Source organism: Oncorhynchus keta, chromosome 5 (assembly GCF_023373465.1).
Source record: "Oncorhynchus keta strain PuntledgeMale-10-30-2019 chromosome 5, Oket_V2, whole genome shotgun sequence".
NCBI classification, from domain to species: Eukaryota; Metazoa; Chordata; class Actinopteri; order Salmoniformes; family Salmonidae; genus Oncorhynchus; species Oncorhynchus keta.
In genome coordinates this window covers 29,147,601-29,164,718 of record NC_068425.1, presented here as the reverse complement: position 1 = coordinate 29,164,718, position 17,118 = coordinate 29,147,601, and the positions used below count along the sequence as shown (strand labels likewise).

General features: G+C 40.2%; 1 protein-coding gene across 2 annotated transcripts; it reads right to left on the bottom strand.

The window, feature by feature from the left end:
• Positions 1-9,779: 9,779 nt before the first annotated feature.
• LOC118373111 (interferon-induced protein 44-like) lies at positions 9,780-14,266 on the bottom strand. 2 transcript variants are annotated; one of them, XM_035759178.2, is made up of 9 exons: positions 14,172-14,266; positions 13,130-13,238; positions 12,530-12,563; positions 12,141-12,238; positions 12,037-12,056; positions 11,334-11,486; positions 11,055-11,247; positions 10,507-10,607; positions 9,780-10,146 (listed from the first exon to the last, which is right to left on the bottom strand). In XM_035759178.2, exons 4-9 carry the CDS (start codon positions 12,223-12,225, stop codon positions 9,979-9,981), a joined length of 720 nt encoding a protein of 239 aa, XP_035615071.2. In that variant the 5' UTR covers positions 12,226-12,238; positions 12,530-12,563; positions 13,130-13,238; positions 14,172-14,266; the 3' UTR covers positions 9,780-9,978. The 2 variants fall into 2 exon arrangements, with proteins under 2 accessions (XP_035615071.2, XP_035615069.2); XM_035759176.2 differs by having other exon boundaries at positions 12,037-12,238.
• Positions 14,267-17,118: the final 2,852 nt, after the last annotated feature.

The window sequence follows — 17,118 nt, the reverse complement described above, 5'->3', positions numbered from 1 at the left end:
CTGGAACCAAAAAGGGTTCTCCTATGGCGACAGTTGAAGAATCCTTCTAGGTTGTAGATAACACCTTTTTCCTGAGTGCAGGCCTATATTGCAGTGGTGGTCCCGTGGTTTTCTGTCAAAAGAAATGCAACAGGCCCTGTGCGTCTCTGGAGGATCTAGCAAGATAGCGAATCATTGCATCACCGACTCAGTATGACTATAATGTACATGTCTAACTTGCACCGTTGTGCAAATTATTAAGAGACGAGATAAAATAGCTAATCCTGGCGACCAATGTTCTAGCATTAATTAATTGAGGCAAGCAGATCAGAGATGTCAAGGTGGTACCCAAGCATATGCTACAGTATGTGTATAGTGTAAATAACGACTACCAATAGACCTTCTAAATGATAAACATTTAGTCAATCAAATAATTACTCTGTAAAATGAGGATTGCAGTTACACTATTTAATTAATCGGATGAAAGAAGAGATACAAATAATTAGTGTACATGAAATACATTATACATTTCAGAATAACACAGAGTACATATCACCTGTCTTCAGTTCAGAATAGTCTCTAAGAGAAAACACGATGTGTGTCTGATACACACAGGAGCTTGGTATAGCAAGTTCTCAAAGTATGAACAAATTCACTGTCCTTTTAAACAAATTCAAGCAGAAACTCAAGCCCAAGCTGAATTAACATTTCGTTGCACTTTGCTAGTTAAAACAAAAGACAGGAAAACACAGCCAGATTCTAATCTAATCAACTCAATGTTGTTTGATAGGAGCACATCGTGATTGAGTCATCATGGTGGGCCTCACATGCCTTTAAATCCATAGCACCTGCAGTGCAATAAAATATATCAAAATTCATAGCTCTTTACGAACTATTCTACAATTCATACATGACAATTTAAATCACACAGTAACATTAATTTAGTTGATTCACGTTTTCATCTGTCTTCACACCTCTCCTGGAGTCAGTGACCCCAGGAATTCCATGTGAACGCCAACCAGTCAGGAGTATTATCACCGTCTCATCCTTCCACTACAGTAGTCAAAGAAGGAGACCCCCTATGCCTATGTAGTCTGACATAAAGAAGAAGAAGACGAAGAAGGGTGTTTTTTTTATCTTTACCAAATATTTGTCTTTATATAACAAAATATTGTTAAATAGGAATAAATAATTGAAGCTGTTTTTGGATTGAAATGGCTAGCTACTGTCACGTTACTTATTTACTTACATCAGCCTGCCTCGTCAGCTAGTTAGCTAGCCAGACAGTTTTGTTTAGCTAACTGTTTTTCTAGCTTTCTGTTTGTATGTAGCTTACACTTAACCGCACTGCTAACCATAATGCCTAACCCTAACCTTAACCACACTGTTATCCATAATGCCTAACCTTAACCTTAACCACACGGCTAACCATAATGCCTAACCTTAACCTTAACCACACTACTAATCATAATGCCTAACCTTAACCTTAACCACACTGCTAACCATAATGCCTAACCCTAACCTTAACCACACTGCTAACTATAACGCCTAACCCTAACCTTAAATTACGACCAATATAGACAATTTTAACTTTGCAGATGGCCTATCTAAGGGGAAATCACTCAGTTCTGCCTCGAGGACAAGACTCATGACAATAAATGTCAACCTGCACAAAACACTTTAGATTACAGTGCCATGGTATGGACTTTAGACACAGTACTACCATTATAGAGACCAATCCAAGGATTTTCTAGCAGGGTTGAAAAGCTAATAGCAATTGGGTAGTAACAATTTTGTTTTGGTATATAGAAATAAGACGATATATTTGTCAGTGGATATATTCAATCAAATATGGATAAAAAAATATATGCAATACATTTTTTTGTTCTCATGAAAGTGACTGCGGTGTCATGAGAAAAGGTGTCTATACAAGTGTGTATGCTCAAGTAAATGGAACTCTTTTTTTAGAGTGAAAGCTTGTCAAACACTTCACATAGTGATCAAAAAAGTGATCAAATTCAACATCTACTCACAGACTCCAACCTTGACTTCCTCTGCCTCTCAGAGACGTGGTTCCATAAATACTCTTCACATGCTGCTTTGATTGTGCCTGGCTACAATGTCTTCAGGAGAGACAGGATTGAAGGAAGAGGAGGGGTTGTGATTATTTACATTAAAGAACATATCCAATGTAAACAAATTGAGTGGTCATGTGAATGAACTAGAATGTATTGGCCTGAACGTTACACAGTCTTTTACCCTTATTGTAATGTACAGGCCACCTTCCACCAAAAGTGTGTTTTTTGATCAGTTTAATAACATGCTTAGGGAATGTGACTTTGGGAAAGAGGTCATCTTAATGGGGGATTTTAACATTAGTTATGAAGACAAGTTTTATAGGAAAACCCTCAAACGGATCACTAATACCTTTGACATTACACAGCTAGTTAAAGGGCCAACCAGGGTGACTTGTTGCTCTAAAACACAGATAGATTTGGTGTTCAGTAATAAACCAGAGAGAGTGACTAACTCATTCAATATGGTTACTGGGCTATCTGATCATAATCTGACACTTATAGCCAGAAAGCTGTCATGAGATTCTCATCACAAAATTGTCTAAGTTCAACTTTCCCCTGATGCCTTGAGATGGATGAAATCATACCTTGAAGGCAGATCTCAGTGTTGCTGAGTGAGCAACTCTTAGCTATTATGTGGGCGTGCCCCAAGGGTCAATACTGGGGCCCCTCCTGTTCAGCCTGTACATTAATGATCTGCCTTCTGTCTGTACTGGGTCTCAAGTTCAAATGTATGCAGATGATAGAGTGATATATGTGCATGCAAAGAGCAAACAACAAGCTGCACAAGAACTCACTACTGTAATGGTCCAGGTTACAAAGTGGCTCAGTGACTCGTGTTTGCACCTCAATGTGAGAAAAACTGTTTGCATGTTCTTCACAAAGAGGGCAACAGATGCTACTGAGCCAGATGTCTATGTGTCAGGGGAGAAGCTCCAGGGGGTATCTGATTTTAAGTACCTTGGCATCATACTTGATTCCAACCTCTCTTTTAAAAAGCATGTGAAAAAGGTTATTCAAATAACCAAATTCAACCTAGCTAATTTCCGATTTATACGAAATTGTTTGACTACAGTGGTAGCAAAACTGTACTTCAAATCTATGATACTCCCCCACTTAACATACTGCTTGACTAGTTGGGCCCAAGCTTGCTGTACAACATTAAGAACTATTCAGTCTACAAACAGGCTCTCAAAGTGCTTGATAGGAAGCCCTATAGCCATCATCACTGTTACATCCTCAGAAAGCATGAGCTCCTGAGTTGGGAAAATCTTGTGCAATACACCGACACATCTTGTATTCAAGATCCTAAATGGCCTGGCTCCCCCTCCACTCAGTATTTTTGTTAAGGGCTTGTAAGTAGGCATTGCACTGTAATTTCTACACCTGTTGTATTCGGCGCATGTGACAAATCAACTGATTTGACTGGCCGTCCCAGTCAAATTCACATTTTCTCCAGAACAGGTTGTCCCTGCAAGGAATGGAGGAAGTCATGGTTGAGTATTGTGTCACCCTTACAGTGTTCTTAAGATTTTTCTACCCCGGGTGAAGGCTTCTTTGCCAAATCTAGCAGGTGGAGTTGAACACTGTTTGAACCCAGGTGATTTTGTTGTGGTGAAAGACTTCAGGAGAAAGAGTTGGAAGGACCCCCGTTGGAGAGACCCGTACCAAGTTCTTCTGACCACCCCCACTGGGGTCCACGTGTTGCACTGCAGACGAGTTCCTGATCCAGAAGATGATGGTCCCTTGCCAGTTCCAGTGGTGCCGTGTGGCCCTCCTCTGCAATAGCACAGGAGTGCTAATGAGAACAGTAGGTTGTCCCCTTTGGGAAACCTGACAGAGGGTAGAAGGAGCCCTGAGCGAAAGGGGCCATTGTAGGCCCGGATAAGAGACCCTGAGAAGTAGATGGTCAACTTCAAAAGAGAGCCCTGCTGGGCCCTCATGACAATGAAGACAATTTGTTCTTATCTACATCTTACATATGGACAAAACAAGTGTTGAGTGTGTGGTTTGGGGCCAGTTATGGTAGGAACAGGTTTACCACTTGTTGGAGTTCCCATAGGGGTAAATCTGACTATGCAAAGGGTCCTACCATTCTTAGTGGAGATGCCACGTAACCCTGACCCCTTGACATTCTCTGCATTACACAACCACACAGGCCCACTGTCACTTGCTAGACCAGATAGTACTTTACTCCCACCCATTTCAGTAGCAGGAGTGATGACAGCCCCTTGGTGTATTAGAGGAGAACGAGGTAATCATTTGGGTGAACTAGAATGTAATTGTACAATGTATTTACAATGGATCAAATACCTGTAAGTTAACTGTTAACAATGCACCCTTTTGGAGCTCACTTCAAACAGGTACTTACACATCTATGTTTGACTGTGACCTCTCCAACTGGCTGACAATAAAGAGTGATTAATTTAATATTGACTTTGAGTGTCCTGTGTAAGAATTTCCACCACAATAGCTTGTAGTGTGATTTCCTTTACGGCTGGTAAAAAGTTTGGCCACATCTACTCATTCAAGGGTTTGTCTTTATTTTTACTATTTTCTACATTGTAGAATAATAGTGAAGACATCAAAACTATGAAATAACACATGGAATCATGTAGTAACCAAAAAAAGTGTTCAACAAATCAAAATATATTTTATATTTGAGATTCTTCAAAGTAGCCACACTTTGCCTTGATGACAGCTTTGCACACTCTTAGCATTCTCTCAATCAGCTTTTCACACTTTTCCAACACAAAAACACACCCCAACTTCTATCACGATACATTCGCACATTCCCACATACTGTGCTTCTATGTCCTCTGTTTGCTGTGTTTCACCTCTCCCATGTTGATTGAGTACTTTTGTGTTCCAGTTCCTTATTTTAATATTTATTATTTTGCTAATTATCCTTTCTTCTAATGCTGTTCAATCAATTTATGAGATACTATAAATGGAAAGTCTAATACTGATTATTTTCCAACATTCCCTATCTAAAATGATGTAGTATAATTGTAGTTTATTTGTCATGTTGGGAGACAGGCGCAGGAATGCATAATTTGGGTTTTTAGTTCCCAAATTACAGCGTGCCGTGTAAAGGCACAGGGGCGAAGGCCAAACAAACACGTATACAAAACACAGGGTAGGAACCACCAAAAAAGTGCGAAGAGTACCTCGAATAAATACACAATCGCACAATGATTACCACAGGATGAGACCCGTAATCATCTGCTCAATATACGTGGCACGAAAGCCAAAACACACAGCACAGTACTCACACGAACCAACTGACATTGTAACAATAATCGACAGGTGAACAAAGGGCACACTTATACAATTACTAATCAATAGGAATAGGGGCCAGGTGTGCGTAGTGAAAGTTCCGGAGGGAACTGTGACATTATTCATTTAACAATTGTTGTATTTTATTGCTTTTCTATATACTTTTTCACTACAATCCCTACCACGGATAGTATTGGGTGTTCCATTATTCGACTCCTCTATGGGAACGTTGTAATATTTCAAATCAAATCCAATTTTATTTGTCACATACACATGGTTAGCAGAAGTTAATGCGAGTGTAGCGAAATGCTTCTAGTTCTGACAATGCAGTAATAACCAACGAGTAATCTAAACTAACAATTCCACAACTACTACCTTATACACACAAGTGTAAAGGGATAAAGAATATGTACATAAAAATATATGAATGAGTGATGGTACAGAACGGCATAGGCAAGATGCAGTAGATGGTATTGAGTGCAGTATATACATATGAGATGAGTAATGTAGGGTATGTAAACATAAAAGTGGCATTGTTTAAAGTTGCTAGTGATACATGTATTACATAAAGACGGCAAGATGCAGTAGATGATATAGAGTACAGTATATACATATACATATGAGATGAGTAATGTAGGGTATCTAAACATTTTATTAAGTGGCATTGTTTAAAGTGGCTAGTGATACATTTTTGACATACATTTACATTATTAAAGTGGCTGGAGTTGAGTCAGTATGTTGGCAGCAGCCACTCAATGTTAGTGGTGGCTGTTTAACAGTCTGATGGCCTTGAGATAGAAGCTGCTTTTCAGTCTCTCGGTCCCTGCTTTGATGCACCTGTACTGACCTCGCCTTCTGGATGATAGCGGGGTGAACAGGCAGTGGCTCGGGTGGTTGTTGTCCTTGATGATCTTTATGGCCTTCCTGTGACATCGGTTGATGTAGTTGTCCTGGAGGGCAGGTAGTTTGCCCCCGGTGATGCGTTGTGCAGACCTCACTACCCTCTGGAGAGCCTTACGGTTGTGGGCGGAGCAGTTGCCGTACCAGGCGGTGATACAGCCCGACAGAATTTTCTCGATTGTGCATCTGTAGAAGTTTGTGAGTGCTTTTGGTGACAAGCCAAATTTCTTCAGCCTCCTGAGGTTGAAGAGGCGCTGCTGCGCCTTCTTCACAACGCTGTCTGTGTGGGTGGACCAATTCAGTTTGTCCGTGATGTGTATGCCGAGGAACTTAATTACTTACTACCCTCTCCACTACTGTTCCATTGATGTGGATAGGGGGGTGCTCCCTCTGCTGTTTCCTGAAGTCCACGATCATCTCCTTTGTTTTGTTGACGTTGAGTGTTATTTTCCTGACACCACACTCCGAGGGCCCTCACCTCCTCCCTGTAGGCCGTCTCGTCGTTGTTGGTAATCAAGCCTACCACTGTAGTGTCATCCGCAAACTTGATGATTGAGTTGGAGGCGTGCATGGCCATGCAGTCGTGGGTGAACACGGAGTACAGGAGAGGGCTCAGAACGCACCCTTGTGGAGCCCCAGTGTTGAGGATCAGCGGGGTGTAGATGTTGTTACCTACAGAGTAGTCTTTGTGTCTCGGGAACATTTGGTTATCAATATACAGTTTATCGACTACAAGAGCTACACGTTTCCCTTTTAATCTATTCTCCTTGAAGATTGGGTACAGAACTTTGCGCCGTTCTGCAATTTCCTTTGGGAACTGACCATTCATGCCTATTTTCGTGCCAGCGCGTCTTTTACCCAGGCTTTGAACCATTATTTTATCAACGACTGGGCGCTCATGTCTCTGTCTGAAAGGGTGTACAGGTTCGAGTTGGATTTTGTCGACAGCTTTGCGTGGAATCTGAAGCGCTGTAAGAAGGAATTCCTTCACCCCACTTTCAGGAACTTCAGGAACAGATTTTCTCCCATAGATCTAGTCTGTATGTCAAGTAACGCTTCTCTCAGAAAGATGTTATTATTATTATTATATTATATGTTCTCCTTTTAAGTTCATTAATATCCATTTCAGTCCCTTTTAGCTTTTAGTTAGTTTCTTTCTCCATTGTCACATCTTTTTCGTCACTCACCTTGAGGTTCACCTTCAACTCCTCTATATCTTTACTGACTAATTCAAGTATGCCCAGTTTGTCATTTATCGATTTTAACAAGCATAAATCGTCTCTGTCTGTCGAGGAGTCGCGTTTTCTTTTGTAGATTGGATCTCCTTGTTTACTCTCCGTCATTGTCACGCCCTGGTCGAAGTATTTTGTGTTTTTCTTCATGTATTTGGTCAGGCCAGGGTGTGACATGGGTTTTTGTATGTGGTGTGTAGCTTAGTGGGGTTGTAGCTTAGTGGGGTGTTCTAGGAAAGTCTATGGCTGTCTGAAGTGGTTCTCAATCAGAGGCAGGTGGTTATCGTTGTCTCTGATTGGGAACCATATTTAGGCAGCCATATTCTTTGGTGGTATTGTGGGTGATTGTCCTGATGTCCTTGTTAGATGTTAGTTGACACATGTATAGGCTGTTTTGGTTTTAGTGTGTTTTACGTTTGTTTAAATAAACATGGATCGAAATCTACACCCTGCAGTTTGGTCCAACTCTCCTTCACCACATGAAAACCGTGACAGTCATGTTTGGGTGTTGCTTGTTTACGTAATATTTGCCGCTACATTTTTATAGTCTATATTTTGTTTTGTGTTATCCAGATTGAAGGTTATTACCCACCAGTATGTGAAGTGGTAATATGTATTCGAACTTACAGATATTGAATATTATGTTTTTATCTTGAGGCGATCTGAACCGCTGTGTTCAGCCCGCCATCTTACCCTCTCCCATCTCACAGTTGTGTTGGACCAGCGTTTCCTGACTTAAAGGGAACCAGCAGCACTTTGTTCTCCACCCCCTCCATAGCCCCCAATGCAATACTGTCCATGGGATACATTTAGGGTTGTGGAGGATAACTATTTTACCTGTCTTAGCTAAAGTGGGGTGGGAAATGCTCAGTAGGGTCTCTACTAACCATTGGGAGCTGTGTCGTACATATCGAGCAGCAGTTCGTTTTCCTAGCCCTCCATAGCCCTCCATAGCCCCCAATGCAATACAGTAAAAAGGTGGACGGAAAACTTGTTACTGACTACCCCTAATTGCACTGTGCTCTTATAGTAAATCACATGACTTCTTCAGAACTCACACTCCTTAGAAGGACATCTCTAACCTCAGACAGAAACGTCTAACCTGTTCTTCCTGGTCCCATGAACATGTGATCAAGCTAGTAACATATATTTTTTTAAAGATACATCCAGATTAAGGTCAATAGACTGAAATGTGGAATAAACAGATTAATAAAACCATAAATTATGCTATCAGAGCATACCTGATACAGTGTATTCTCTGAAATATATGTCTACGATGGCACTAGATTAACCAGTAAATGCTTGCCTAACAGTGACCTTGATACTGCTAGACTTCACTTATGTAAGAGGGGCCTCTAACTTTTACTTTCACTTATGTCATGCCTGAAGCTGGTAGAGAAAACTGATTAGTAAGAACAGGTTATGTCCTTTTTGAAAGTAGACTTGAACAAACAATACCAAACAATCAATCCCATTTTGGTGTTCCACATGAGCATGTTGTCTTAGTTTATTCACTTAGTGTTTTATTATTATTTGACAACACAATTTCTAGAGACACTATTTCAAACTGGTCTGTTTCTGTGTCCTCAGAGGTGTGTTGACGTTGCACAGTACCATATTTCCGATATAGTTAGTTGACACTTAATTTATGAAATACATATATAGGACACATACCACTTGAATGCTAATTTTCAATGATGTCAGGTTAGTGGCGAGCCAACAACCAGAAGGTTGCCAGTTCGAATCCCGGGTCCGATGGGGAAATTCTGTGGGGAAGTGAGCTGGCAACCGGAGAGTTGCTGGTATAAAATCCCAGATGCCATTGCCTGCTGTTGTGCCCTTGAGCAAGTCACTTAACCCCAACACAACAACAGGTCACAGGGCACCCAGTGTGGCAGCCCCCCGCACCTCTCCAAAACCTGTATGTGTATGTATGTATGTGTGTCTTTCGGAGGGGTTGGGTTAAAAGCTGAAGTAACATTTCTGGTGCAATTGACCAATAAACGGATCTTAATCTATAGTCTGTAAATGTACAGTAAATTATCCAGGACTGCAACAGCAACTTCAACAATTATGACACTCACTTTATAAAATATGAGCATAGACATAGCTACTCAGCCCTTTCATACAGTAACAAGTTCACTTTGAACCTTATGACAGGTAAAGGAGGACTGAAACTATGGTTTAATGAATGTCCTACCAGCACTAACAGACTTTGACAGACCATTCCCAGAGTAGAGGGACATAGATAAACAGATTGGGAAGCAGTTGATTATACAGTACAGGCAATTATAATTCAATCTCAAGATTTGAATGAAATTCAAAATGTATTTTCAGTTAGAAATCAGAAATGATGCCAACCCTTTTGTGGACGCACTGGACCATAGTTGGAGAGTAATCTGATCATGGTGATTGGATCACAGAAGTCAGGTGTAAATACCAGGTGTGAACAGGGCTTCTTTAGATGGAGGTATTATACAGTGACACGCTGTAGATCGAGAACTGTGCATCCATCAGTCAGCTTGTGATAGCTTGAAGCCCTCTGCAAAGTCCACCATCTGCCTCAGTGCTCTCAATAGCAGCACATCCATGTCATCATCCAAGTCGATTTCCTCGTGGTAGTTCTTCACAGGCAGGATGCAGTTCACTGGTACTCCCAGTTCATCACTACACTGCTCCATCTGCAAGAAAGAATATGGTTGCAATTCAATCAGATGAGTAGAATAACACTTGGACATGTATCTCACAGGAAGACGAAAAGGCATAAATTAAAGTGCTCCCTCAAACCATATTGTAGGCCAGGGCCTATGGTCCAGGAGTGCCTATCTTGGCAACCCGGAACCAGTCCGAGATACGAAACTCATGAAAACTGCGAAATCGTATAATTAATCCAAATAGCAAGTAACACAAAACCAGCGCACCAAAATAATCTCCCGACAGACATAACATGTAAATGTTTTCCTCATCAAGATAGATTATGGAGCTCCAAATCTGCAAATACTTGCATTTCTAGCAAAACTTTCAAAATATCATTCACTTACCTTCTTCTTTATATACTTGCTCCAATAGACCTTTTTCAGATCTTCCCTCACCAATGGACAGGCTAAATCCACTTTGGTGAGAATAAGCATTTGGGGAATCCCTGCCAAATACATGGAAACCAATTTAATCTTGTGTCTCTTCCATTTTATTACTACTAAAGGTCTAAAGTATCAGGTCAATTTGTGAATGTATTAAATCATTTGTTTATTTTACATGAAAATATACTGTATTATTAGTGAAAAATGCATATTTAAAACTGGGTTCAAGACCAGGGCAACATTCATATTCCAAACGTTGTTGAATGTTGCAGATAGAAATGTCATGACCAGAGAGGACATGAATCCTTGGTCTATAGGTTGGAGAGGCATGTTTGTTCTACACTAAATATTTCTATCTGAACGATCCAAAACGTTGCATACTGCTGAACGCGCCCCAGGGTTCAAACTCCGCTCTGATATGGGCTGATAAGCACCGACTAGTCAAATGTATGATGAGGCCCCGCCACAACATTATATATTATAAACAATGTTCCATAAAACCTTGTTACCCATGTAACTTGCAGCTAGTCTGATGGCTCTCATCTTCTTGAAGATATAATTTGTCTTGTCATTGTTGTTGGCATTCATCATAGGTAGTTTATCAGCTGGTATTGCACTAACTAGGCAGTGAACTGTGTCAGAATGAGTGGGGGCCTTGACATAGTACTCATTCTCCTCCTTTAAAGGTGATACAGGATTAAACTGGTGAAAAAAAGAGGGAAAAACAATGTTTATTATATACAGCAAACATATTTACAGACTGAGAAGTTTCTGTGTTCAGTTCTTACCGTGTAACCCTCTTTTACATGCCCTTTCAGGGCCTTGATAATGTCCGCCTCATCAACTCCTTTGTCAATACCATTCTCCAGCCCCATGACATCATAGAAGAGGAAGGGGTAGTAGGTTCCAGGTTTTTCTTTCACAATGTTGTGGGTTTCATACTGTAGAAATACATTGCAGAATTACTACTACGTACTGTGTAAAAACCATACGGCATTAATTCAATACTCATGTCAGTTGTCTACCTTCTAGACCAGGGGTCGACAACAGGCGGCCCGCGGTTCAAAACCGGCCTGCAAGTGATTTTTCTTTTAACAAATATTTTAAAATATTTGTTCCCAAGTACTCCCACAAATAAAAATAAAAGACGTGATCGTGTCTCAATGTAATCAATGTATGAAATTATAGTATTTGAAATCTCTTATTAACAATCTCTTTTGGGGCTTAGTTGCAGTCAATTTGCAATGTACACATTATTATAATTATGTTCTGGCCCCCCGATCATACACTCTGACAAAAATCATCCTGTGGCTGAATTTAGATGCCTATCCCTGTTCTAGGCCATACAGTTACAGTATGTTAGATATAGGTTAATATATATATATATATATATATATATATATATATATATATATATATATATATATATATATATATATATATATATTGTTGTGCTACTTTGAATGTGTCACATAATACCTAAGAATGTACCTTTTTTGTGAAGCTTACACCTGCAAAGGAATTATCAGCTAAGGCAATGTTCATACATTTGTCCTGAAAGATATTGTTGATGGAGTTGATGAAGCTGGACTTGCCAGCTCCAGCTGGTCCATGGAGGAGGATTCTGATAGTCTTCACCTGAGGGTTTCCAGGCACATAGTCTTTCAGTTTCTGCAGCATTTCCTCTTTCTAACTGTCAGATGGCAGTAGAAACCAGAAAGGGTTAAAGAAAGGGTTAGGCTAAATCCTGATTAAGTTCTGAAGCACTTAATTCAACAACACACCACCCCTACTTAAAAATATGTCTCTCTCTGGTTCATCATAAAATATAAGTAGGTGTAGTAGGGTAGATTACAACATAAACATCCACATTGGAGTTATAGTGACCTGAGAACAAACAAATTAGACTTGTGATCAATCTTACACTTCTCAGATTTGCATGTATTTTTGTGCATCTGAAAAGGTTTGTGTATGCTGAACTTACCCCCAAGGTGTGCGTCTCCATTCGTTGCTAAAAGCTGTTAAACAAGAGAGTCAGTACATATTCTGATAAAGAACTTCTCACTAAATATTTTTCATGAAAATATTGAAATCATCAATTTCAAATTACATGACCCTCCCTTGGACTAAATATTTAAATGAAAAACTCTCCTCAGAACTGAAATTCAAAAGGCATGATACTCCCCAAAATTACTCCATGTACCCGTTCCATAGATTCTGAAAGTTCCCTTAGCTATGTTACAAAACCATTTAGCCTCCTTGAGGCTCTGTAACGCATTACAATGTCCTCAAACTCAAAGTAAAACCTTTTTTACCTTAAGAAGTTTTTTGCCTATATACAGTATGAAACAATATCGTAGCTGATGTTTTTGGGGGCTCTTTCTGGGTCAGTTGAAAGCATCCCAGGTAAGGTAAGAAGTGTCAACCCTTTAATCACTGATTTGATTTTTAAAATGTATTTCAATGGAAGTTTTAATACATTTCTGGAAAAAAAAATTATGAGAAAGTAAACATTTTTGGGAACATCACCATCAAGTACAAAATGGTGATTAAACCCCTGCATACATATAAACATACTAATTACCTGGTGATGGAGGTGGAGTTGGAGCGCTAGGTTTGGATTTAAACAACCCCATGCCTTTCTCCTCAAATTATTCTTCAGTTTGTTTCAACTGAAATATAAAATAAATCCTCTACACACACACACACACACACACACACACACACACACACACACACACACACACACACACACACACACACACACACACACACACACACACACACACACACACACACACACACACACACACAATATAAAAATAATACATTTGATTTTCTTATTCACTAGGCTCGTTTATACCCAGTGCTTACATTCATCCTTTGTCTTCATCTTGTCCACATTATAATTGTTCCCACATTTTTTTACAGGGTAGACAATTAAAGACGCATTGTGATATGATTGTTATCTGATCTTCCAGACCACTTCCGGAGGTAATCAGGGACCAATTGCATCTGTATATCAACCAAGTGTAAACAGATCTGGATGGTCAAACAATTCAAATCATAATTATACCGGCTTCTAAAATAATTGACAGGTAGCACCACTGACTTATGGCATCAATAGTTGGTGTAAAATAAAAATATTATTTTGAAATAAATAATATCGTTCAACAAATTTGCATACAGGCTGGCACCAGGAAATCTGGTCCCAATGCAACATCGGGGATCGATAAGAGACATATTTTAAAACCATGTATAAAGACGACAAACCGTGATCATATGATCAAATCAATCAGATCACAAAACAAACATGTGAGCTCAAGGTGTAAACAAGGCAACTGTTGAACAAACAATAGCAAATAATAGCCCAAAATCCATAAATGTTTTGGTGTTCCACATGAGCATATTGTCTTAGTGTAAACATGTCTTATTTACAGTCTGTAAATGTACAGAAAATTATCCAGGACTACAAATAACAGCAATTTCAACAATTGTGTCACTTAAAATATCTATATAAACTGTATTTATATATATATTATATATATATTATTTATGCCTAATTTCTGAACATAACATCAACGGTAAAACAATAAACAAATGGACCAAAATTGTCTACAGCCTACCTCAAGTCTTCCAGTGATAAGATGTTAAGTCTTACACTTCTTATTATACCCCTCGAAGGATAGTTATCTTTGTTTGGTTTTTAGTTTCTGTTTTGGTTCATCTGCATAAAGAATGTCCCACTCAGTTCTATTCTGCCAGCAGCACAATTGATGACATCATCTTCATATGGTAACGAGGAAACCTTCAAAATACAATCCCACATTTCAACACATTGTAATATCATTAGCTGATAAGACATAATACATTTTAACCAAGGGCCACTTTTATTGTGCCAACAAGAAAAGGAAAAAAGTCATTATATGAAAACAAATACAAAATATGGTTTTAAAAACATATTTTAAGACCAACAATGACAAAAATAGATTGGCTTAGAGAAATAACTATTCTGTGTGTAAGGAAGGAATACTCAGTAGGGTTTGTAGAATAGATATATGGTGTCATTTCATGGTGCTCAGAATAATATGTATTGTTGCTGGCAGATATAGCAGCTCTGCTTCTAGCTCCGAAGCAACTTTGCAGTATTTTTTGGGATGTGTTATTTCTTACATTATTATCCCAGAATTGTTTTTGTGTGTAATGAATTTCCTCCTCTTCTTCCGAAGAGGAGAGGCGAAACGGATCAGAGGACCAATACGCGGCGAGGTAAGTGTCCATGGTTCTTTTTAATACGTTAAGGTACACATGAACAACTGACTACAAAAAAAAACAAGAAATGTGAAAACTCAAAACAGTCCTATCTGGTACAAAGACAGAGACAGGAACAATCACCCACAAACACACAGTGAAACCCAGGCTACCTAAGTATGATTCTCAATCAGAGACAACTAATGACACCTGCCTCTGATTGAGAACCATACTAGGCCGAAACATAGAAATACCCAAATCATAGAAAAACAAACATAGACTGCCCACCCAACTCACGCCCTGACCATACTAACTAAATACAAAACACAGGAAATAAAGGTCAGAACGTGACATTGTGCTATTACTTACAGCTGGAAATAACTTTTGCATATCAGAGCGGAAGTGAATCCCCAGCATTACGACCAGCAATACGAATTTCCCGAATTGTTCATACCCCCTATGGCAATTGAACTTTTCCCAGAGGCTGCTCCAAGACACCGCCGGTGGAGAAGAGGTATACAGAGTGGACTTCGAGTCCGACTAAGGAGACGTGCACACCATCCGCAGCTTCTGAGTATATTACTCACTAATGGTCAGTCTCTGGGCAATAAAGTAGACGAGCTCAGGTGAGGATCTCCTTCCAGAGAGACATCAGGGACTGTAACATACTCTGTTTCATGGAATCATGGCTCTCTCGAGATATACTGTCCCCGTCCATACAGCCAGTTGGGTTCTCAGTACATTGCACAGACATGAATAAAGAACTCTCTGGGAAGAAGAAGGGCGGTGGTGTATGTTTCATGATTAACTACTCATGGTGTGATTGCGATAACATACAGAAACTCAAGTCCTTTTGTTCACCCGACCTAGAATACCTCACAATTAAATGCCGACCGTATTACCTCCCAAGATAATTCTCTTCGGTTATAGTCACAGCCGTGTATATTCCTCCTCAAGCTGATACCACAACGGCCCTCAACGAACTACATTGGACGTTATGCAAACTGGAAACCACATATCCCGAGGCAACATTTATTAGCTGGGGATTTTAACAAAGCAAATTTTATGAAAATGCTACTGAAGTTCTATCAACCCACTGACTGTAGTACTCGCTCTTGTAAAACAATCGATCACTGCTACTCCCCCTTCTGGGATGTTTTAAAGGCCCTCCCCGCCCTGCCTTTGGCAAATTATATCACAACTTAATTTTGCACCTCCCTTCCTATAGGCAGAAACTCAAATAGGAAGTAACCGTGCTAAGGTCTATTCAACGCTGGTCCGACTAATCGGAATCCATGCTTCATGATTGTTTTGATCACACGGACTGGGATATGTTCTGGGTAGCCTCAGATAATAACATTGACGTATACACGGACATGGTGACTGAGTTCATCAGAAAGTGTATAGGGGATGTTGTTCCCACTGTGACTATTAAAACCTACCCAAACCAGTAACCATGGATAGATGACAGAATTCACGCAAGGTGACTGGGAATATGGTTGAATACAAACAGTGTTGTTATTCCCTCCGTAAGGCAATCAAACAGGCAAAACGTCAGTACAGAGACAAAGTGGAGTCGCAATTCAACTGCTCAGACACACGATGTACTGTATGTGGCAGGGTTTAAAGACAATCACGGATTACCGCCCCAATAGATCCACAGACAATGCAATCGCCATCGCACTGCACACTGCACTATCCCATCTGGACAAGAGGAATTCCTACAGTATGTAAGAATGCTGTTCATTGACTATAGCTCAGCATTCAACACCAAAGTACCCTCCAAGCTCATCATTAAGCTCAGGCCCTGGGTCTGAACCCCACCCTGTACAACTGGATTCTGGACTTTCTGACTTGCCGCCCCCAGGTGGTGAAGGTAGGAAACAGCACCTCCAATTCGCTGATCCTCAACACAGGGGCCCCACAAGCTTGCAGACAACACAACAGTCGTAGGCCTGATTACCAACAATGATGAGACAGCCTACAGGGAGGAGGTGAGGGCTCTGGCGAAGCGGTGCCAGGAAAATAACCTCTCCCTCAATGTCAACAAAAGAAAGGAGATGTTGACTTCAGGAAACTTCAGAGGGGTCCCACATCAACGGGACCGCAGTTGAGAAGGTGAAAAGCTTCAAGTTCCTCTCCATACACATCACTGACAATCTGAAATGGTGACAAGAGCGCCTCTTCAACCTCAGGAGGCTGAAGAAATTTGGTTTGGCCCCTAAGACCTTCACAAACTTTTACATATGCACAATTGAGAGCATCCTGTTGGGCTGTATCACCGCCTGGTACAGAAACTGCAGGGCTCTCCAGAGGGTAGTG